This window comes from Dreissena polymorpha, chromosome 4 (assembly GCF_020536995.1).
Source record: "Dreissena polymorpha isolate Duluth1 chromosome 4, UMN_Dpol_1.0, whole genome shotgun sequence".
Lineage (NCBI taxonomy): Eukaryota > Metazoa > Mollusca > Bivalvia > Myida > Dreissenidae > Dreissena > Dreissena polymorpha.
Genome location: NC_068358.1, coordinates 106919556 through 106942993, shown reverse-complemented (window position 1 = coordinate 106942993; position 23438 = coordinate 106919556). Strand labels below are relative to the sequence as shown.

Below are 23438 nucleotides of genomic sequence, written 5' to 3'. Positions count from 1 at the left end.
CCTGTGCAGTCCTCATGTGCATAGTGTTGTCCAAGATTAGCCCCTGTGCAGTTCCCTTCCCAGTTGTGGCATAGTGTTGTCCAAGATTAGCCTGTGCAGTCCTCACAGTGTGCATAGTGTTGTCCAAGATTAGCCTGTGCAGTCCTCATGTGCATAGTGTTGTCCAAGATTAGCCTGTGCAGTCCCTACAGTGTGCATAGTGTTGTCCAAGATTAGCCTGTGCAGTCCTCATGTGCATAGTGTTGTCCAAGATTAGCCTGTGCAGTCCTCATGTGCATAGTGTTGTCCAAGATTAGCCTGTGCAGTCCTCATGTGCATAGTGTTGTCCAAGGATTAGCCTGTGCAGTCCTCATGTGCATAGTGTTGTCCAAGTTAGCCTGTGCAGTCCTCAATGTGCATAGTGTTGTCCAAGATTAGCCTGTGCAGTCCTCAATGTGCATAGTGTTGTCCAAGATTAGCCTGTGCAGTCCTCATGTGCATAGTGTTGTCCAAGATTAGCCTGTGCAGTCCTCATGTGCATAGTGTTGTCCAAGATTAGCCTGTGCAGTCCTCATGTGCATAGTGTTGTCCAAGATTAGCCTGTGCAGTCCTCACAGTGTGCATAGTGTTGTCCAAGATTAGCCTGTGCAGTCTCATTTGCATAGTGTTGTCCAAGATTAGCCTGTGCAGTCCTCACAGTGTGCATAGTGTTGTCCAAGATTAGCCTGTGCAGTCCTCATGTGCATAGTGTTGTCCAAGATTAGCCTGTGCAGTCCTCACAATTGTGCATAGTGTTGTCCAAGATTAGCCTGTGCAGTCCTCATGTGCATAGTGTTGTCCAAGATTAGCCTGTGCAGTCCTCATGTGCATAGTGTTGTCCAAGATTAGCCTGTGCAGTCCTCATTGTGCATAGTGTTGTCCAAGATTAGCCTGTGCAGTCCTCAATGTGCATAGTGTTGTCCAAGATTAGCCTGTGCAGTCCTCACAGTGTGCATAGTGTTGTCCAAGATTAGCCTGTGCAGTCCTCATGTGCATAGTGTTGTCCAAGATTAGCCTGTGCAGTCCTCATGTGCATAGTGTTGTCCAAGATTAGCCTGTGCAGATCCTCAAGTGTGCATCCTAGTGTTGTCCAAGATTAGCCTGTGCAGTCCTCATGTGACATAGTGTTGTCCAAGATTAGCCCTGTGCAGTCCTCAATGTGCATAGTGTTGTCCCAAGATAGCCTGTGCAGTTCCTCAATGTGCATAGTGTTGTCCAAGATTAGCCTGTGCAGTCCTCATGTGCATTAGTGTTGTCCAAGATTAGCCTGTGCAGTCCTCATGTGCATAGTGTTGTCAAAGATTAGCCTGTGCAGAGTCCTCATGTGCATAGTGTTGTCCAAGATAGCCTGTGCAGTCCTCATGTGCAAGTGTTGTCCAAGATTAGCCTGTGCAGTCCTCATGTGCATAGTGTTGTCCAAGTTAGCCTGTGCAAGTCCCTCATGTGCAAAGTGTTGTCCAAGATTAGCCCTGTGCAGTCCTCATTGTGCATAGTGTTGTCCAAGATTAGCCCTGTTGCAGTCCTCACAGATGTGCATAGTGTTGTCCAGATTAGCCTGTGCAGTCCTCACAATGTGCATAGTGTTGTCCAAGATTCGCCTGTGCCAGTCCTCCTGCTGCATATGTTGTTGCCAAGATTAGGCCTGTGCAGTCCTCATGTGCATAGTGTTGTCCAAGATTAGCCTGTGCAGTCCTCATGTGCATAGTGTTGTCCAAGATTAGCCTGTGCAGTCCTCATGTGCATAGTGTTGTCCAAGGATTAGCCTGTGCAGTCCTCACAGTGTGCATAGTGTTGTCCAAGATTAGCCTGTGCAGTCCTCACAGTGTGCATAGGTTGTCCAAGATTAGCCTGTGCAGTCCTCAGTGTGCATAGTGTTGTCCAAGATTAGCCTGTGCAGTCCTCACAGTGTGCATAGTGGTGTCCAAGATTAGCCTGTGCAGTCCTCAATGTGCATAGTGTTGTCCAAGATTAGCCTGTGCAGTCCTCACGTGTGCAATAGTGTTGTCCAAGATTAGCCTGTGCAGTCCTCATGTGCATAGTGTTGTCCAAGATTAGCCTGTGCAGTCCTCACATGTGCATAGTGTTGTCCAAGATTAGCCTGTGCAGTCTCACATGTGCATAGTGTTGTCCAAGATTAGCCTGTGCAGTCCTCATGTGCATAGTGTTGTCCAAGATTAGCCTGTGCAGTCCTCAGTGTGCATAGTGTTGTCCAAGATTAGCCTGTGCAGTCCTCATGTGGCATAGTGTTGTCCAAGATTAGCCTGTGCAGTCCTCATGTGCATAGTGTTGTCCAAGTAAGCCTGTTAGCCTGTGCAGTCCTACAATGTGCATAGTGTTGTCCAATGATTAGGCCTGTGCAGTCCTCACAGTGTGCATAGTGTTGTCCAAGATTAGCCTGTGCAGTCCTCACATGTGCATAGTGTTGTCCAAGATTAGCCTGTGCAGTCCTCATGTGCATAGTGTTGTCCAAGATTAGCCTGTGCAGTCCTCACATGTGCATAGTGTTGTCCAAGATTAGCCTGTGCAGTCCTCATGTGCATAGTGTTGTCAAGATTAAGCCTGTGCAGTCCTCACGTGTGCATAGTGTTGTCCAAGATTAGCCTGTGCAGTCCTCACAGTGTGCATAGTGTTGTCCCAGATTAGCCTGTGCAGTCCTCATGTGCATAGTGTTGTCCAAGATTAGCCTGTGCAGTCCTCATGTGCATAGTGTTGTCCAAGATTAGCCTGTGCAGTCCTCATGTGCATAGTGTTGTCCAAGGTTAGCCTGTGCAGTCATCATGTGCATAGTGTTGTCCAAGATTAGCCTGTGCAGTCCTCATGTGCATAGTGTTGTCCAAGATTAGCCTGTGCAGTCCTCATGTGCATAGTGTTGTCCAAGATTAGCCTGTGCAGTCCTCATGTGCATAGTGTTGTCCAAGATTAGCCTGTGCAGTCCTCATGTGCATAGTGTTGTCCAAGATTAGCCTGTGCAGTCCTCACAGTGTGCATAGTGTTGTCCAAGATTAGCCTGTGCAGTCCTCACAGTGTGCATAGTGTTGTCCAAGATTAGCCTGTGCAGTCCTCATGTGCATAGTGTTGTCCAAGATTAGCCTGTGCAGTCCTCATGTGCATAGTGTTGTCCAAGATTAGCCTGTGCAGTCCTCATGTGCATAGTGTTGTCCAAGATAGCCTGTGCAGTCCTCATGTGCATAGTGTTGTCCAAGATTAGCCTGTGCAGTCCTCACAGTGTGCATAGTGTTGTCCAAGATTAGCCTGTGCAGTCCTCATGTGCATAGTGTTGTCCAAGATTAGCCTGTGCAGTCCTCACAATGTGCATAGTGTTGTCCAAGATTAGCGCTGTGCAGTCCTCACAATGTGCATAGTGTTGTCCAAGATTAGCCTGTGCAGTCCTCATGTGCATAGTGTTGTCCAAGATTAGCCTGTGCAGTCCTCATGTGCATAGTGTTGTCCAAGATTAGCCTGTGCAGTCCTCATGTGCATAGTGTGTCCAAGATTAGCCTGTGCAGTCCTCATGTGCATAGTGTTGTCCAAGATTAGCCTGTGCAGTCCTCATGTGCATAGTGTTGTCCAAGATTAGCCTGTGCAGTCCTCATGTGCAAGTGTTGTCCAAGATTAGCCTGTGCAGTCCTCCATGTGCATAGTGTTGTCCAAGATTAGCCTGTGCAGTCCTCACAGTGTGCATAGTGTTGTCCAAGATTAGCCTGTGCAGTCCTCATGTGCATAGTGTTGTCCAAGGTTAGCCTGTGCAGTCCTCACAGTGTGCATAGTGTTGTCCAAGATTAGCCTGTGCAGTCCTCATGTGCATAGTGTTGTCCAAGGTTAGCCTGTGCAGTCCTCACAGTGTGCATAGTGTTGTCCAAGATTAGCCTGTGCAGTCCTCATGTGCATAGTGTTGTCCAAAGGTTAGCCTGTGCAGTCCTCACAGTGTGCATAGTGTTGTCCAAGATTAGCCTGTGCAGTCCTCATGTGCATAGTGTTGTCCAAGATTAGCCTGTGCAGTCCTCACAATGTGCATAGTGTTGTCCAAGATTAGCCTGTGCAGTCCTCATGTGCATAGTGTTGTCCAAGATTAGCCTGTGCAGTCCTCACAATGTGCAATAGTTTTGTCCAAGATAGCCTGTGCAGTCCTCACATGTGGCATAGTGTTGTCCAAGATTAGCCTGTGCAGTCCTCATGTGCATAGTGTTGTCCAAGATTAGCCTGTGCAGTCCTCATGTGCATAGTGTTGTCCAAGATTAGCCTGTGCAGTCCTTCATGTGCATAGTGTTGTCCAAGATTAGCCTGTGGCAGTCCTCATGTGCATAGTGTTGTCCAAGTTAGCCTGTGCAAGTCCTCATGTGCAATAGTGTTGTCCAAGATAGCCTGTGCAGTCCTCATGTGCATAGTGTTGTCCAAGATTAGCCTGTGCAGTCCTCATGTGCATAGTGTTGTCCAAGATTAGCCTGTGCAGTCCTCATGTGCATAGTGTTGTCCAAGATTAGCCTGTGCAGTCCTCACAGTGTGCATAGTGTTGTCCAAGATTAGCCTGTGCAGTCCTCACAGTGTGCATAGTGTTGTCCAAGATTAGCCTGTGCAGTCCTCACAGTGTGCATAGTGTTGTCCAAGATTAGCCTGTGCAGTCCTCACATGTGCATAGTGTTGTCCAAGATTAGCCTGTGCAGTCCTCAGTGTGCATAGTGTTTGTCCAAGATTAGCCTGTGCAGTCCTCATGTGCATAGTGTTGTCCAAGATTAGCCTGTGCAGTCCTCACAGTGTGCATAGTGTTGTCCAAGATTAGCCTGTGCAGTCCTCCATGTGCATAGTGTTGTCCAAGATTAGCCTGTGCAGTCCTCCAATGTGCATAGTGTTGTCCAAGATTAGCCTGTGCAGTCCTCATGTGCATAGTGTTGTCCAAGATTAGCCTGTGCAGTCCTCAATGTGCATAGTGTTGTCCAAGATTAGCCTGTGCAGTCCTCATGTGCATAGTGTTGTCCAAGAGTTAGCCTGTGCAGTCCTCATGTGCATAGTGTTGTCCAAGATTAGCCTGTGCAGTCCTCATGTGCATAGTGTTGTCCAAGATTAGCCTGTGCAGTCCTCATGTGCATAGTGTTGTCCAAGATTAGCCTGTGCAGTCCTCATGTGCATAGTGTTGTCCAAGATAGCATGTGCAGTCCTCATGTGCATAGTGTTGTCCAAGGATTAGCCTGTGCAGTCCTCACGTGTGCATAGTGTTGTCCAAGGTTAGCCTGTGCAGTCCTCACATGTGCATAGTGTTGTCCAAGGTTAGCCTGTGCAGTCCTCAATGTGCATAGTGTTGTCCAAGATTAGCCTGTGCAGTCCTCACAGTGTGCATAGTGTTGTCCAAGATTAGCCTGTGCAGTCCTCACAGTGTGCATAGTGTTGTCCAAGATAGCCTGTGCAGTCCTCACAGATGTGCATAGTGTTGTCCAAGATTAGCCTGTGCAGTCCTCACAATGTGCATAGTGTTGTCCAAGATTAGCCTGTGCAGTCCTCATGTGCATAGTGTTGTCCAAGATTAGCCTGTGCAGTCCTCAGTGTGCATAGTGTTGTCCAAGATTAGCCTGTGCAGTCCTCACATGTGCATAGTGTTGTCCAAGATTAGCCTGTGCAGTCCTCATGTGCATAGTGTTGTCCAAGATTAGCCTGTGCAGTCCTCACAGTGTGCATAGTGTTGTCCAAGATTAGCCTGTGCAGTCCTCATGTGCATAGTGTTGTCCAAGATTAGCCTGTGCAGTCCTCACAGTGTGCATAGTGTTGTCCAAGATTAGCCTGTGCAGTCCTCATGTGCATAGTGTTGTCCAAGATTAGCCTGTGCAGTCCTCACATGTGCAATAGTGTTGTCCAAGATTAGCCTGTGCAGTCCTCAGTGTGCATAGTGTTGTCCAAGGATTAGCCTGTGCAGTCCTCAATGTGCATAGTGTTGTCCAAGATTAGCCTGTGCAGTCCTCATGTTCATAGTGTTGTCCAAGATTAGCCTGTGCAGTCCTCATGTGCATAGTGTTGTCCAAGATTAGCCTGTGCAGTCCTCAATGTGCATAGTGTTGTCCAAGATTAGCCTGTGCAGTCCTCATGTGCATAGTGTTGTCCAAGATTAGCCTGTGCAGTCCTCATGTGCATAGTGTTGTCCAAGATTAGCCTGTGCAGTCCTCATGTGCATAGTGTTGTCCAAGATTAGCCTGTGCAGTCCTCATGTGCATAGTGTTGTCCAAGATTAGCCTGTGCAGTCCTCACAGTGTGCATAGTGTTGTCCAAGATTAGCCTGTGCAGTCCTCATGTGCATAGTGTTGTCCAAGATTAGCCTGTGCAGTCCTCATGTGCATAGTGTTGTCCAAGATTAGCCTGTGCAGTCCTCACAGTGTGCATAGTGTTGTCCAAGATTAGCCTGTGCAGTCCTCATGTGCATAGTGTTGTCCAAGATTAGCCTGTGCAGTCCTCATGTGCATAGTGTTGTCCAAGATTAGCCTGTGCAGTCCTCATGTGCATAGTGTTGTCCAAGATTAGCCTGTGCAGTCCTCATGTGCATAGTGTTGTCCAAGATTAGCCTGTGCAGTCCTCATGTGCATAGTGTTGTCCAAGATTAGCCTGTGCAGTCCTCATGTGCATAGTGTTGTCCAAGGTTAGCCTGTGCAGTCCTCCAGTGTGCATAGTGTTGTCCAAGATTAGCCTGTGCAGTCCTCCAGTGTGCATAGTGTTGTCCAAGATTAGCCTGTGCAGTCCTCATGTGCATAGTGTTGTCCAAGATTAGCCTGTGCAGTCCTCATGTGCATAGTGTTGTCCAAGATTAGCCTGTGCAGTCCTCATGTGCATTAGTGTTGTCCAAGATAGCCTGTGCAGTCCTTCACAGTGTGCATAGTGTTGTCCAAGATTACGCCTGTGCAGTCCTCACAGTGTGCATAGTGTTGTCCAAGATTAGCCTGTGCAGTCCTCATGTAGCATAGTGTTGTCCAAGATTAGCCTGTGCAGTCCTCCAATGTGCATAGTGTTGTCCAAGATAAGCCTGTGCAGTCCTCACAATGTGCATAGTGTTGTCCAAGATTAGCCTGTGCAGTCCTCATGCATAGTGTGCATAGTGTTGTCCAAGGTTAGCCTGTGCAGTCCTCATGTGCATAGTGTTGTCCAAGATTAGCCTGTGCAGTCCTCACAGTGTGCATAGTGTAGTCCAAGATTAGCCTGTGCAGTCCTCATGTGCATAGTGTTGTCCAGGATTAGCCTGTGCAGTCCTCACCGTGTGCATAATGTTGTCCAAGATAAGCCTGTGCCGTCCTCATGTGAATAGTGTTGTCCAAGGTTAGCCTGTGCAGTCATCATGTGCATAGTGTTGTCCAAGATTAGCCTGTGCAGTCCTCATGTGCATAGTGTTGTCCAAGGTTAGCCTGTGCAGTCCTCATGTGCATAGTGTTGTCCAAGATTAGCCTGTGCAGTCCTCACAGTGTGCATAATGTTGTCCAAGATTAGCCTGTGCAGTCCTCACAGTGTGCATAGTGTTGTCCAAGATTAGCCTGTGCAGTCCTCATGTGCATAGTGTTGTCCAAGATTAGCCTGTGCAGTCCTCACAGTGTGCATAGTGTTGTCCAAGATTAGCCTGTGCAGTCCTCACAGTGTGCATAGTGTTGTCCAAGATTAGCCTGTGCAGTCCTCATGTGCATAGTGTTGTCCAAGATTAGCCTGTGCAGTCCTCACAGTGTGCATAGTGTTGTCCAAGATAAGCCTGTGCAGTCCTCATGTGCATAGTGTTGTCCAAGATTAGCCTGTGCAGTCCTCATGTGCATAGTGTTGTCAAAGATTAGCCTGTGCAGTCCTCATGTGCATAGTGTTGTCCAAGGTTAGCCTGTGCAGTCATCATGTGCATAGTGTTGTCCAAGATTAGCCTGTGCAGTCCTCATGTGCATAGTGTTGTCCAAGGTTAGCCTGTGCAGTCCTCATGTGCATGGTGTTGTCCAAGATTAGCCTGTGCAGTCCTCATGTGCATAGTGTTGTCCAAGATTAGCCTGTGCAGTCCTCATGTGCATAGTGTTGTCCAAGGTTAGCCTGTGCAGTCCTCATGTGCATAGTGTTGTCCAAGATTAGCCTGTGCAGTCCTCACAATGTGCATAGTGTTGTCCAAGATTAGCCTGTGCAGTCCTCATGTGCATAGTGTTGTCCAAGATAAGATTAGCCTGTGCAGTCCTCACAGTGTGCATAGTGTTGTCCAAGATTAGCCTGTGCAGGCCTCACAGATGTGCATAGTGTAGTCCAAGATTAGCCTGTGCAGTCCTCATGTGCATAGTGTTGTCCAAGATTAGCCTGTGCAGTCCTCACAGTGTGCATAGTGTAGTCCAAGATTAGCCTGTGCAGTCCTCATGTGCATAGTGTTGTCCAGGATTAGCCTGTGCAGTCCTCACCGTGTGCATAATGTTGTCCAAGATAAGCCTGTGCAGTCCTCATGTGACTAGTGTTGTCCAAGATTAGCCTGTGCAGTCCTCATGTGCATAGTGTTGTCCAAGGTTAGCCTGTGCAGTCCTCATGTGCAAAGTGTTGTCCAAGATTAGCCTGTGCAGTCCTCACAGTGTGCATAATGTTGTCCAAGATTAGCCTGTGCAGTCCTCACAATGTGCATAGTGTTGTCCAAGATTAGCCTGTGCAGTCCTCATGTGCATAGTGTTGTCCAAGATTAGCCTGTGCAGTCCTCATGTGCATAGTGTTGTCCAAGATAAGCCTGTGCAGTCCTCATGTGCATAGTGTTGTCCAAGATAAGCCTGTGCAGTCCTCACAGTGTGCATAGTGTTGTCCAAGATTAGCCTGTGCAGTCCTCAGTGTGCATAGTGTTGTCCAAGATTAGCCTGTGCAGTCCTCATGTGCATAGTGTTGTCCAAGATTAGCCTGTGCAGTCCTCACAGTGTGCATAGTGTTGTCCAAGATTAGCCTGTGCAGTCCTCATGTGCATAGTGTTCTCCAAGATTAGCCTGTGCAGTCCTCACAATGTGCATAGTGTTGTCCAAGATTAGCCTGTGCAGTCCTCACAGTGTGCATAGTGTTGTCCAAGGTTAGCCTGTGCAGTCCTCACAGTGTGCATAGTGTTGTCCAAGATTAGCCTGTGCAGTCCTCATGTTCTTAGTGTTGTCCAAGATTAGCCTGTGCAGTCCTCATGTGCATAGTGTTGTCCAAGATTAGCCTGTGCAGTCCTCATGTGCATAGTGTTGTCCAAGATTAGCCTGTGCAGTCCTCACAGTGTGCATAGTGTTGTCCAAGATAAGCCTGTGCAGTCCTCATGTGCATAGTGTTGTCCAAGATTAGCCTGTGAAGTCCTCATGTGCATAGTGTTGTCCAAGATTAGCATGTGCAGTCCTCATGTGCATAGTGTTGTCCAAGGTTAGCCTGTGCAGTCCTCACAGATGTGCATAGTGTTGTCCAAGATTAGCCTGTGCAGGCCTCATGTGCATAGTGTTGTCCAAGATTAGCCTGTGCAGTCCTCATGTGCATAGTGTTGTCCAAGGTTAGCCTGTGCAGTCCTCACAGTGTGCATAGTGTTGTCCAAGATTAGCCTGTGCAGTCCTCATGTGCATAGTGTTGTCCAAGGTTAGCCTGTGCAGTCCTCACAATGTGCATAGTGTTGTCCAAGGTTAGCCTGTGCAGTCCTCATGTGCATAGTGTTGTCCAAGATTAGCCTGTGCAGTCCTCACAGTGTGCATAGTGTTGTCCAAGATTAGCCTGTGCAGTCCTCACAGATGTGCATAGTGTTGTCCAAGATAAGCCTGTGCAGTCCTCACAGATGTGCATAGTGTTGTCCATGATTAGCCTGTGCAGTCCTCACAATGTGCATAGTGTTGTCCAAGATTAGCCTGTGCAGTCCTCATGTGCATAGTGTTGTCCAAGATAAGCCATTGCAGTCCTCACAGTGTGCATAGTGTTGTCCAAGATTAGCCTGTGCAGTCCTCACAGTGTGCATAGTGTTGTCCAAGATTAGCCTGTGCAGTCCTCATGTACATAGTGTTGTCCAAGATTAGCCTGTGCAGTCCTCACAATGTGCATAGTGTTGTCCAAGATAAGCCTGTGCAGTCCTCATGTGCATAGTGTTGTCCAAGGTTAGCCTGTGCAGTCCTCATGTGCATAGTGTTGTCCAAGGTTAGCCTGTGCAGTCCTCATGTGCATAGTGTTGTCCAAGATTAGCCTGTGCAGTCCTCACAATGTGCATAGTGTAGTCCAAGATTAGCCTGTGCAGTCCTCATGTGCATAGTGTTGTCCAAGATTAGCCTGTGCAGTTCTCATGTGCATAGTGTTGTCCAAGATTAGCCTGTGCAGTCCTCATGTGCATAGTGTTGTCCAAGATAAGCCTGTGCAGTCCTCATGTGCATAGTGTTGTCCAAGATTAGCCTGTGCAGTCCTCACATTGTGCATAGTGTTGTCCAAGATTAGCCTGTGCAGTCCTCACAATGTGCATAGTGTTGTCCAAGATAGCCTGTGCAGTCCTCATGTGCATAGTGTTGTCCAAGATTAGCCTGTGCAGTCCTCACAGTGTGCATAGTGTTGTCCAAGATTAGCCTGTGCAGTCCTCATGTGCATAGTGTTGTCAGCCTGTGCAGTCCTCACAGTGTGCATAGTGTTGTCCAAGATTAGCCTGTGCAGTCCTCATGTGCATAGTGTTGTCCAAGATTAGCCTGTGCAGTCCTCACAATGTGCATAGTGTTGTCCAAGATTAGCCTGTGCAGTCCTCACAGTGTGCATAGTGTTGTCCAAGGTTAGCCTGTGCAGTCCTCACAGTGTGCATAGTGTTGTCCAAGATTAGCCTGTGCAGTCCTCATGTTCTTAGTGTTGTCCAAGATTAGCCTGTGCAGTCCTCATGTGCATAGTGTTGTCCAAGATTAGCCTGTGCAGTCCTCATGTGCATAGTGTTGTCCAAGATTAGCCTGTGCAGTCCTCACAGTGTGCATAGTGTTGTCCAAGATAAGCCTGTGCAGTCCTCTTGTGCATAGTGTTGTCCAAGATTAGCCTGTGAAGTCCTCATGTGCATAGTGTTGTCCAAGATTAGCATGTGCAGTCCTCATGTGCATAGTGTTGTCCAAGGTTAGCCTGTGCAGTCCTCACAGATGTGCATAGTGTTGTCCAAGATTAGCCTGTGCAGGCCTCATGTGCATAGTGTTGTCCAAGATTAGCCTGTGCAGTCCTCATGTGCATAGTGTTGTCCAAGGTTAGCCTGTGCAGTCCTCACAGTGTGCATAGTGTTGTCCAAGATTAGCCTGTGCAGTCCTCATGTGCATAGTGTTGTCCAAGGTTAGCCTGTGCAGTCCTCACAGTGTGCATAGTGTTGTCCAAGATTAGCCTGTGCAGTCCTCATGTGCATAGTGTTGTCCAAGGTTAGCCTGTGCAGTCCTCACAGTGTGCATAGTGTTGTCCAAGATTAGCCTGTGCAGTCCTCATGCGCATAGTGTTGTCCAAGATAAGCCTGTGCAGTCCTCACAGGCTCATCAGGGATGACAATTACGCTTATGCATAATACTTATATATCTTTAAGCACTGAGTCATCTGGTAAATCTTAATTAATATAATTGGACCTGGTTTTATTCCATTCAGTTATATGAAGGTGCATTATGACATTTATATTAAGGTGCATTATGACATAACAAGTACCATGTTCTGTATTATATATAACATCATATTTTTATCACCATATGATTTATAAGAAATATTAATGTTTTCTTTTGTTTGTCCACTTTTCATATGCAGTGATCAAAACCTACTAATTGTTCTCAAATCTGATGATCTCTACAACTTTCACCTACTTTAGTCGCATTGAACATTTGGAAGAGGACGCGATCAACCAAACGATAGAATTTGATGTGGCTCGCCTTAACCGACATGAGCGCACTCACTCCACACCCTCGAAGCAGTTCCAGAGCGTCGGCCTGAGTCCCATGAGAGGTCAGGAGAGGCCAGAGAGGGCAGGTAAAGGTCATAGGTCAAGGTCAATGTCACCGAGACGGGAGGTGTTGACTGCTCGACCTCGACTGCACGTACAGAAAGATCTGGAGGACTGCAAAGTAATTTTGAAACTGAAGGTATGTGGTTAGCAGTTGTGTATATTGCTGAAACCTTGTATTACATATCAGCAATTTTCTAGGAAAAGTGGGCTTCATGCATTGCATGTGTAAAGTGTGTCCCAGATTAGCCAGTACAGTCAGTGAAGGTTAAACAGGGACAATACTTTCTGCTTTTTATGGAATTTTTTGTTTCAAGGAAGTCTCATCCAAAAAAAAATTCAGTTTAAGCGCAAAGAGTCGTCCCTGATTAGCCTGCATTAAGCCCCGATTTCCCAGAATGAGGCTCAATTTACCCTTTCCTGCTCAAAAGCAAAGTCAAAATGTCTACATGTATATGCAACGAACATAAAACCAAATACACTGGAAATCAGTTCAGACTGTATGCTGATTGCTCATCATAAGTATTTAAAGAGTTTGAAATGGAAGTCTTCAAAAATTTCTTCAATTTAATTTGATTTGCTAAAGGACTACAAACCAGTCACAGTGTGTATCTGATTGACTAAAAGTTGAACCCCAGACTTGTGTATACAATCATTGTAATTGCATCTGACAGATCAAGGAGCTGAATGAGTTAAAGAAGGCCCACGCTAAGAGGCTGGAGCGGCTCAAGTCAGTACAAGAGAACTACAAGAACGTCAAAGACCAGCTGAGAACACTGGAGGAGGAGTACTATGGGTCCGTGTTTAAATAAAGCAGAAACAACAAAAAAAACATAAAATGGGAAAGTGTTGTACCTGATAAACCTGTGTGGACTGCACAGGCTAATCTGGGATGACACTTTGCGCACATGTGCTATGGGTGGGTGTTGAATTAAAATGGAAAGTGAGGTCCCTGATTAGCCTGTGTGAACTGCACAGGCTAATCGGGGATGACACTTTAGGCCCATGCACTATTGGTAGGTAGAGTTTTAACTGGGTTAAAACACAGTCTTTGGGTTTCCTCAGAAACTCTGTGATGAGCACTTGTAAGTCTTTCATGAGTTGTTTACCCTTATCAATTGGCATTAAACAGTTGACTTGTATGCTCATAGGTTCTTAACACATTCATGACGATGTTTCTCACATCAACTCCTCTTTGTACTGCTGGATGGATTTCCCTGAAACATTCATAGCTGTATGGCCGTAATGAGTAGATGATTGTAAAGGATGAGATTTTGATCAGTTTTTGTAAGAATTATGGTGTTTGTTTTTCCACTATAGAATATATCATCACACAATGGTGTCCTTAATTTCTCTTTAGTTACTCTGTGGATCCCACCCAAACTTTCACTATTGAATGTGTAGATAAATTGTAAAAACATGAAGTTGTGACGAGTTTTGCCTTAATTATGGCCCTTTGTCTGTTTGTCTGAATTTATTATCCCAAAATTATGTGTTGTTAATTCCCTTTTTATTGCTATGTGACACTAGCTCAATCTTTCACAGTTGAACCACCTTACTGTGCAGGTGATCGTAAAGAAAGGAATGTTGGCTTCCAGAAGTTTCAGCAAAATTGTCTGATTTTTCACTATAAAATATATTGTCCCAAATTTAGATGTTTTTAGCTCCTTTTAAACTTATCTATAATTGCTTGGTTCTGTGTTACATGTACAGTTCCAAAAAAAAGTCTAAGAAGGTGAAGCGCGCAGACCCGAAGGAACTTAGACGTGAGGACAGTGCTGCCGTCTGGAACGAGCTGGCTTTCTTCAAGAATGAAAACAGGAACCTTGTTGTGGAGAGGTAGGGACGGACATTTTGACAACAGTATCTGGAAAAAATGGAATGAGTTTTATTTCATTTCTCTTGTGAAAATGTGGGAATATTTAAATTTTGCACACATAAGGGGGAAAGGAAATTTCATAACAATTAAATAAGAATGGCTTTCAACTGATTTCCTATTTTCCCATATTTTGAAAAAAAATCTTTGTTTGAAAAACCTATGTTTACTGTATTTTACTGCATGACATACAAATATCTAGTAGGTATACATTGTACATGTATTTACATCATGTTTCTATCAATTCTACATAAACTCTTTCAATTCTGTATGACTGTTTCTTTCAAATTTATATGATTCTGTATGACTGTTTCTTTTAATTTTCTATAAATGTTTCTTTCAATTATCTTACTTTTTCTTTCAATTGTCTATGACTGTTTCTTAAAGTTCTTAATTATATATGACTGTTTCTTTCTATGCTCTGTGACTGATGTTTTTTGAATTTCCTCAGCCTGTTAATGCCCTCGAACAGCTGCTTTCATCTATTCAGTCTTTTCTCTCCGACTGTGTATTTTAATTTTAACAGAATATTTCTCTCTTTTCTTTCTAAGTGTCAGTAACTTTAAGTTCTATCTAAATGTTTTTTTTTCAATTTTCTCTTAATTTTATTTTAAATTTCTCTGTGAATGTTAAAAAAAAATTCTCTTTGAGTGTTTCATTCAGTTCTTTCTTTTCCTTCCACTTCTCTCTGACTGATTCTTTTATAGTTCTCTTTGATTGTTTTCTATCAGAATGGGCCTGGAGGAGGAGCTAGACAACCTGCGAGTTCAGGCCAGTCAGGATGCAGCCACTGTGCATGAGCTGCGTGTCGCTCTGGAGCAGGAACGGGAAGGTAGGGCGCCACCGGGTCTTACATGCTGCACAACAATAGCTTAGCTTCATTCTGGGAAAACTGGGCATGTGCGAAAGTGTCGTCCCAGATAAGCCTGTGCATTTAGCACAGGCTTATCAGGGATAACACTTTCTGCCTACACTGGATTTTCATTTAGAAGAGATTTTCTTTAAACTAATAATTCCATAAAAGGGGAAATTGTTGCCAGCACAGGGTGGGATGATACTTAAAGCACTTGCATAAAGCCCATTTTCTCCCAAACACTACTTGTATATCCTTTTGTGGCACTTGATCTTGCTATTATTCATATGTCACATAACTTGTTATTGAAGGCATGTTATGCTTCTTCACTGAGTATAGTCCCAATTCAAAGGATTCTATCCTTATGTGCCAACTTTTCTCTCAGCTGACTTTCTGGTAACAATCGCCCGAGTGCATTTGTTCAACTATACTCTACCTCTTTAGAACTGTATATCTTCACCAAATGTTCACCATGTCTCTCTACTTGTATCTTTATGTTAATGAACAAGATGAACATGACTTTTTTTAGTGAAACCCAAAAACAAGAAACGTTTAACCCTTTCCCACTCAGATGCAAAGTAAAAATGGCTATATGCAACCAGCATAAAACCAGAACAGCCTGCGTGTAACTCGCAGTCTGTTGCTGATAATCACTATTTCTGGATTCAAAATGAATCCTTTAAAATGTGAACTTTTTAAGAAATGTCTTTTATCTAATTAGATTTCTTAAGGGCCTACAAACGAGTTCAAATGCGTATCTGAGCAGAAAAAGGGTTAACCCTTTCAGTGCGGGAACCGAACTTTAAAGGCCTTTGCAAACAGTTTGGATCCAGATGAGACGCCACAAAAAGTGGACGTCTCATCAGGATCCAAACTGTTTGCTATTCTGATAGTATTCTTTGAAAAAATAGAAGAAAATGCTAATTTTAGAAATTCAGCAGAAGACATTTTAGCAGATGACAAATTTCCCAGCATGCAAAGGGTTAAAAAAATTAACCAATGTGAAACAAATATGCCTGTGTATTTCAGTGCTCTGTGAAAAGGGGGTTTAATGCATGTGCGTAAAGTTTCATGCCAGGTTAGTCTGCACAGGCTGATCTGGGACACCACTTTCCACTTTTGTTGCATTTCTATTTAAAAAGAAGACTTTACTGGAAGAAAATCCAGTTTAGGTCGAAAGTGTCTTTCCTGATCAGCCTGTGCAAACTGTGTAATATTTGCAGAGCGCCAGTACGAGAAGAAGCGAGTGGAGCGTGACCTAGAGGGCGTGTCTACCCAGAGGTCAGAGGTTGTGCTGCTCAAGTCTGAGGTGCAGAACAAGCATGTGATGCTGGAGAAACTTGAGCGAGACTTAACTGAGGCCCACGGGGATAGGGACGCACTCGCAGAGGAGAAAAAGTGAGAGCCACTTTGTAATGATGCTGTCTTTTAAAGCCTCACTCTGAGAAAATGGGGTTAAATGCATCTGCATAAGGTGTTGTCCTAGATTAGCCTGTGCTGTCCTTTCAACCTAATCAGGGATGACACTTTCCACCTTTATGAAATTTATGGAATTTCTTTGTTCAAACGAAATCTCTTTGAAATGAAATTCCTGTGTAGGCAGAGTGTTGTCCCTGTTTTGCCTGTGCATAGGCTACAGTGCCCAGGCTGATGAGTAACCTGTGCACAGGCTAATGTGGGATGACACTTTACACAGATGCATTCGAGCCCATTTTCCTAGGACTAGGCTCATACATTTAAGTCAGTGAGAACACTTTACAATGATTGAGAAAAACACAACATGAGATATTGTTATCGTAAAATCAGTGTGATCAATGATTTGTTATAATACATTTGTTTTTGTTATTCAATCTGCTGTTGTACATTAATAAAAATTACTACCATCTACTGGCACTAACATCACTGTTTGTTCTACAGATTGCTGAAGCAGGAGATAGTGGAGCTGAAACAAGAGGCGTCCCAACACCGAATGGACCAAGCTGATCTACGCAGAGACATACAGAGGTACGATTTATCTCAGCAGGGATTTCAATTGAAGCAAATTCTTGTTTTTAATGCAAGCATTTCGCAATTATGTCACTTTTTACTCCTAAAAATTATCTTCTTTGCATCATTTTGATGCAAATGTTAGAATGAAACTTACATAAAATATACTTTTTTATTACACAAAAAGTTTGTTTTTAGTTAAGCAAGATATACTAAAAGTTATACTAAGCTATATTTGTAGAGCAATCAACTAATATCCATAAGCAAAATATCTAGATTTTAGTATTTTGACTCCTGAATAGTTAAATTCAGTCATTTCACTGCTGGTTTTCAAAAACTATTGAAATCCCTGCTCAGCACTACAGAAATGACCTGATCGAAACTGCTAATTGGGGTCACACAACGTTTGTTTCCTATCCAATATGGTTGGATTCAAACAGCCCCTTGCAATCTCATGATAGAATCTGATGCATTATTTTATGTTGATTTTTTTTTATGTCAAAGTAGGTCGTTTTTTATGCCCCCGAAGTAGGGAATTAAGTGATCGGACTGTCGTCTGTCTGTCTGTCACACTTTGCGTTTAGGTTTCGAAAAATGCTCATAACTTCTATGTTGCTTCAGATAGCAATTTCATATTGGGCATGCATAAGCATATGGAAAAGGTCTTTCCATACGCACACAAATTTTGACCCCTTGACCTTGAACTTAGGGTCCGCGTTTAGGTTTCGAAATCTGCATTTAGGTTTCGTAAAAAGCTAATAACTTCTATCAAGCGTTTATAGGGGGCATAAGTCATCCTATGGTTACAGCTCTTGTTTTGTTCTTGATTTTTTTTCCTTTTAATTATTTGTAAGTTATTTGTAAGTTAAATCATACATGTCCGGTAACTAGGTCATTTGACTTTTTAGCGCGACACCTCAAAAATTAACTTGTGAATTTAAATAAAGTTTGAACTGCACGTGTGTTTTTTCTAAAAGTTTTTGAAAGTGAAAGTATATTTCTGTGAATGATAAAAAGGCATTTAACTGTATAAATATTACTTATTGTGTACCCTTCTTTGCACTTATATTAACCTCAGTTGGTATATAACCCCGAATAATTGTACTACTGGGCCATAAAAGACAAACCTTGTCAGCTTTTTCATATGCCATTTAACAACAAACATAGGTTTAATTGTAGTAATCAGTGACTGCAGTTGAACGCTGTAAGAGCGTGACAAATCAATAGAACGTTATTGCTGATAAGTTTTCAATAAGAACACTTGGAGTGTTGTTTCTAGCTTTTAGTGATGAATTATAGAAGAAACATTACTTTCAACAATTTTGGGTACAATTGTTAGCATGTTTGTTCTGATGTACAAAAAGAATGTTGCTTATCTTATAATGAAAAACTTACTAAAATACCACTTTCCAAGAGCTAAATCATATTTAACCCTTTGCCACTTAGATACATATTTTGACACATTTGTAGTCACTTAGAAAGTTAAATTGAATTTAAGACCTTTCTTACTAGATTCAAGTTTTAAAGGCTTCATTTCCAACCCTTAGATATTGATGAGCAGCAAACAGCATAAAACCTGAACAGACTGAGTTACTCGCAGGCTGTTCTGGTTTTATGCTGTTTGCACATTGCCATTTTCACTTAAAACATTTCCTGCTTGCATTCCAATAGGTTAAAGCGTGAGCTAGAAGAGGAGAAGTCCCTGACAGCACAGAAACCTGTATCGCCCACTGTGAAGACTGTGCTTGTGAAGCATCATGGGAAGTCTAGGAAGAGGAAATCACGTGCTAATCTCAACGTCAACGCTTCAAAGGTGTGGCTTATTGTAGATAACATACTTTTTTTTATGACCATCCCTTGTATACAAATGATGAGAGTACTTCTGAACTCTCTTCATGCTTCAATGAGTGTTGTTTACAGTTATTTCGCCTATGGAATTTAAAAAATGGACTTTGTGTGATCAATATGTATCTCCTTTATCCTTTAAAATTGTTGTGCATATGCAAATAAACATTCAGCAAATTTAAGATTTATGCAAAGTTATCATTTGTAATATTAAGTCTGTAAACACTTTCATGCAAAAAAGACAAAAAAGTAATTGGGCAACTTCCCTAAAGCCATTTAAACTTAGAATATAAACATTTATATTGTCATTGGAATTTTAAGATACTATGATTGTCTGTAAATAAGACAATTGTCTGAAGTTTTAAATAAAAATAGAAATTGTTATAAACTTTTAATTGGCCATGTAGTTATATGTGTACCACTTGGGACTCAACTAAAGGACACACACACCCACCCACCCCCACACACACACCCACTTACCAGGGTACTGTCTGTACATTCCGTTTCAGTTTGATGAGCTGGTGGAGGAGGGATGGGAGGAGCTGTCCGGTGGAGAGTCAGACATGGAGGGGTAGGTGTCAGGTGGAGAGTCAGACATGGAGGGGTAGGTGTCAGGTGGAGAGTCAGACATGGAGGGGTAGGTGACAGGTGGAGAGTCAGACATGGAGGGGTAGGTGGCAGGTGGAGAGTCAGACATGGAGGGGTAGGTGACAGGTGGAGAGTCAGACATGGAGGGGTAGGTGGCAGGTGGAGAGTCAGGCATGGAGGGGTACAGGTGGAGAGTCAGACATGGAGGGGTAGGTGGCAGGTGGAGAGTCAGACATGGAGGGGTAGGTGTAAGGTGGAGAGTCAGACATGGAGGGGTAGGTGTCAGGTGGAGAGTCAGACATGGAGGGGTAGGTGGCAGGTGGAGAGTCAGACATGGAGGGGTAGGTGTCAGGTGGAGAGTCAGCCATGGAGGGGTAGGTGTCAGGTGGAGAGTCAGACATGGAGGGGTAGGTGTCAGGTGGAGAGTCAGCCATGGAGGGGTAGGTGTCAGGTGGAGAGTCCGACATGGAGGGGTAGGTGTCAGGTGGAGAGTCAGACATGGAGGGGTAGGTGTCAGGTGGAGTCAGACATGGAGGGGTAGGTGTCAGGTGGAGAGTCAGACATGGAGGGGTAGGTGTCAGGTGGAGAGTCAGACATGAAGGGGTAGGTGTCAGGTGGAGAGTCAGACATGAAGGGGTAGGTGTCAGGTGGAGAGTCAGACATGGAGGGGTAGATGGCGGGTGGAGTCAGACATGGAGGGGTAGGTGTCAGGTGGAGAGTCAGACATGGAGGGGTAGATGGCGGGTGGAGAGTCAGACATGGAGGGGTAGGTGTCAGGTGGAGTCAGACATGGAGGGGTAGGTGTCAGGTGGAGAGTCAGACATGGAGGGGTAGGTGTCAGGTGGAGAGTCAGGCATGGAGGGGTACAGGTGGAGAGTCAGACATGGAGGGGTAGGTGGCAGGTGGAGAGTCAGACATGGAGGGGTAGGTGTAAGGTGGAGAGTCAGACATGGAGGGGTAGGTGTCAGGTGGAGAGTCAGACATGGAGGGGTAGGTGGCAGGTGGAGAGTCAGACATGGAGGGGTAGGTGTCAGGTGGAGAGTCAGCCATGGAGGGGTAGGTGTCAGGTGGAGAGTCAGACATGGAGGGGTAGGTGTCAGGTGGAGAGTCAGCCATGGAGGGGTAGGTGTCAGGTGGAGAGTCCGACATGGAGGGGTAGGTGTCAGGTGGAGAGTCAGACATGGAGGGGTAGGTGTCAGGTGGAGTCAGACATGGAGGGGTAGGTGTCAGGTGGAGAGTCAGACATGGAGGGGTAGGTGTCAGGTGGAGAGTCAGACATGAAGGGGTAGGTGTCAGGTGGAGAGTCAGACATGAAGGGGTAGGTGTCAGGTGGAGAGTCAGACATGGAGGGGTAGATGGCGGGTGGAGTCAGACATGGAGGGGTAGGTGTCAGGTGGAGAGTCAGACATGGAGGGGTAGATGGCGGGTGGAGAGTCAGACATGGAGGGGTAGGTGTCAGGTGGAGTCAGACATGGAGGGGTAGGTGTCAGGTGGAGAGTCAGACATGGAGGGGTAGGTGTCAGGTGGAGTCAGACATGGAGGGGTAGGTGTCAGGTGGAGAGTCAGCCATGGAGGGGTAGGTGTCAGGTGGAGAGTCAGACATGGAGGGGTAGGTGTCAGGTGGAGAGTCAGACATGGAGGGGTAGGTGTCAGGTGGAGTCAGACATGGAGGGGTAGGTGTCAGGTGGAGAGTCAGACATGGAGGGGTAGGTGTCAGGTGGAGAGTCAGACATGAAGGGGTTGGTGTCAGGTGGAGAGTCAGACATGAAGGGGTAGGTGTCAGGTGGAGAGTCAGACATGGAGGGGTAGATGGCGGGTGGAGTCAGACATGGAGGGGTAGGTGTCAGGTGGAGTCAGACATGGAGGAGTAGGTGTCAGGTGGAGAGTCAGACATGGAGGGGTAGGTGTCAGGTGGAGTCAGACATGGAGGGGTAGGTGTCAGGTGGAGAGTCAGACATGGAGGGGTAGGTGTCAGGTGGAGTCAGACATGGAGGAGTAGGTGTCAGGTGGAGAGTCAGACATGGAGGGGTAGGTGTCAGCTGGAGAGTCAGACATGGAGGGGTAGGTGTCAGGTGGAGAGTCAGACATGGAGGGGTAGGTGTCAGGTGGAGAGTCAGACATGGAGGGGTAGGTGGCAGGTGGAGAGTCAGACATGGAGGGGTAGGTGTCAGGTGGAGAGTCAGACATGGAGGGGTAGGTGTCAGGTGGAGAGTCAGACATGGAGGGGTAGGTGGCAGGTGGAGAGTCAGACATGGAGGGGTAGGTGTCAGGTGGAGAGTCAGACATGGAGGGGTAGATGTCAGGTGGAGAGTCAGACATGGAGGGATAGGTGGCAGGCAGAGAGTCAGACATGGAGGGGTAGGTGGCAGGTGGAGAGTCAGACATGGAAGGGTAGGTGGCAGGTGGAGAGTCAGACATGGAGGGGTAGGTGTCAGGTGGAGTCAGCCATGGAGGGGTAGGTGTCAGGTGGAGAGTCAGCCATGGAGGGGTAGGTGGCAGGTGGAGAGTCAGCCATGGAGGGGTAGGTGTCAGGTGGAGAGTCAGACATGAAGGGGTAGGTGTCAGGTGGAGAGTCAGACATGGGGGGGTAGGTGGCAGGTGGAGAGTCAGACATGGAGGGGTAGATGTCAGGTGGAGAGTCAGACATAGAGGGGTAGGTGTCAGGTGGATAGTCAGACATGAAGGGGTAAGGTGGCAGGTGGAGAGTCAGACATGGAGGGGTAGGTGTCCGGTGGAGAGTCAGACATGGAGGGGTAGGTGTCACGTGTAGAGTCAGACATGGAGGGATAGGTGGCAGGTGGAGAGTCAGACATGGAGGGGTAGGTGGCAGGTGGAGAGTCAGACATGGAGGGGTAGGTGGCGGTTGGCGAGTCAGCCATGGAGGGGTAGGTGTCAGGTGGAGAGTCAGACATGGAGGGGTAGGTGTCAGGTGGAGAGTCAGCCATGGAGGGGTAGGTGTCAGGTGGAGAGTCAGACATGGAGGGGTAGGTGTCAGGTGGAGAGTCAGACATGGAGGGGTAGGTGTCAGGTGGAGTCAGACATGGAGGGGTAGGTGTCAGGTGGAGAGTCAGACATGGAGGGGTAGGTGTCAGGTGGAGAGTCAGACATGAAGGGGTAGGTGTCAGGTGGAGAGTCAGACATGAAGGGGTAGGTGTCAGGTGGAGAGTCAGACATGGAGGGGTAGATGGCGGGTGGAGTCAGACATGGAGGGGTAGGTGTCAGGTGGAGTCAGACATGGAGGGGTAGGTGTCAGGTGGAGAGTCAGACATGGAGGGGTAGGTGTCAGGTGGAGTCAGACATGGAGGGGTAGGTGTCAGGTGGAGAGTCAGACATGGAGGGGTAGGTGTCAGGTGGAGTCAGACATGGAGGGGTAGGTGTCGGGTGGTGAGTCAGCCATGGAGGGGTAGGTGTCAGGTGGAGAGTCAGACATGGAGGGGTAGGTGGCAGGTGGAGAGTCAGACATGGAGGGGTAGGTGTCAGGTGGAGAGTCAGACATGGAGGGGTAGGTGTCAGGTGGAGAGTCAGACATGGAGGGGTAGGTGGCAGGTGGAGAGTCAGACATGGAGGGGTAGGTGTCAGGTGGAGAGTCAGACATGGAGGGGTATATGTCAGGTGGAGAGTCAGACATGGAGGGATAGGTGGCAGGCAGAGAGTCAGACATGGAGGGGTAGGTGGCAGGTGGAGAGTCAGACATGGAAGGGTAGGTGGCAGGTGGAGAGTCAGACATGGAGGGGTAGGTGTCAGGTGGAGTCAGCCATGGAGGGGTACGGTGTCAGGTGGAGAGTCAGCCATGGAGGGGTAGGTGGCAGGTGGAGAGTCAGCCATGGAGGGGTAGGTGTCAGGTGGAGAGTCAGACATGGTGGGGTAGGTGTCAGGTGGAGAGTCAGACATGGAGGGGTAGGTGGCAGGTGGAGAGTCAGACATGGAGGGGTAGGTGTCAGGTGGAGAGTCAGACATAGAGGGGTAGGTGTCAGGTGGAGAGTCAGACATGAAGGGGTAGGTGGCAGGTGGAGATTCAGACAACGAGGGGTAGGTGTCAGGTGGAGAGTCAGACATGGAGGGGTAGGTGTCACGTGTAGAGTCAGACATGGAGGGATAGGTGGCAGGTGGAGAGTCAGACATGGAGGGGTAGGTGGCAGGTGGAGAGTCAGACATGGAGGGGTAGGTGGCGGGTGGCGAGTCAGCCATGGAGGGGTAGGTGTCAGGTGGAGAGTCAGACATGGAGGGGTAGGTGTCAGGTGGAGAGTCAGACATGGAGGGATAGGTGGCAGGTGGAGAGTCAGACATGGAGGGATAGGTGTCAGGTGGAGAGTCAGACATGGAGGGGTAGGTGTCAGGTGGAGAGTCAGACATGGAGGGGTAGGTGTCACGTGTAGAGT

The 23438-nt window shown here is 46.3% G+C and overlaps 1 protein-coding gene across 2 annotated transcripts in view; it reads left to right on the top strand.

Annotated features, from left to right (window-relative positions):
* The window catches only part of LOC127877334 (centlein-like), a 113307-nt gene that overhangs the window by 53966 nt on the left and 35903 nt on the right, over positions 1-23438 (top strand). For both annotated transcript variants that reach the window (XM_052423071.1, XM_052423070.1), the window contains 8 exons: positions 11780-12050; positions 12586-12707; positions 13625-13750; positions 14519-14619; positions 15864-16038; positions 16558-16644; positions 18298-18439; positions 18981-19042. In XM_052423071.1, coding sequence (XP_052279031.1) covers positions 11780-12050; positions 12586-12707; positions 13625-13750; positions 14519-14619; positions 15864-16038; positions 16558-16644; positions 18298-18439; positions 18981-19042 — 1086 coding nt within the window. The remainder of the gene's footprint in view (positions 1-11779; positions 12051-12585; positions 12708-13624; positions 13751-14518; positions 14620-15863; positions 16039-16557; positions 16645-18297; positions 18440-18980; positions 19043-23438) is intronic.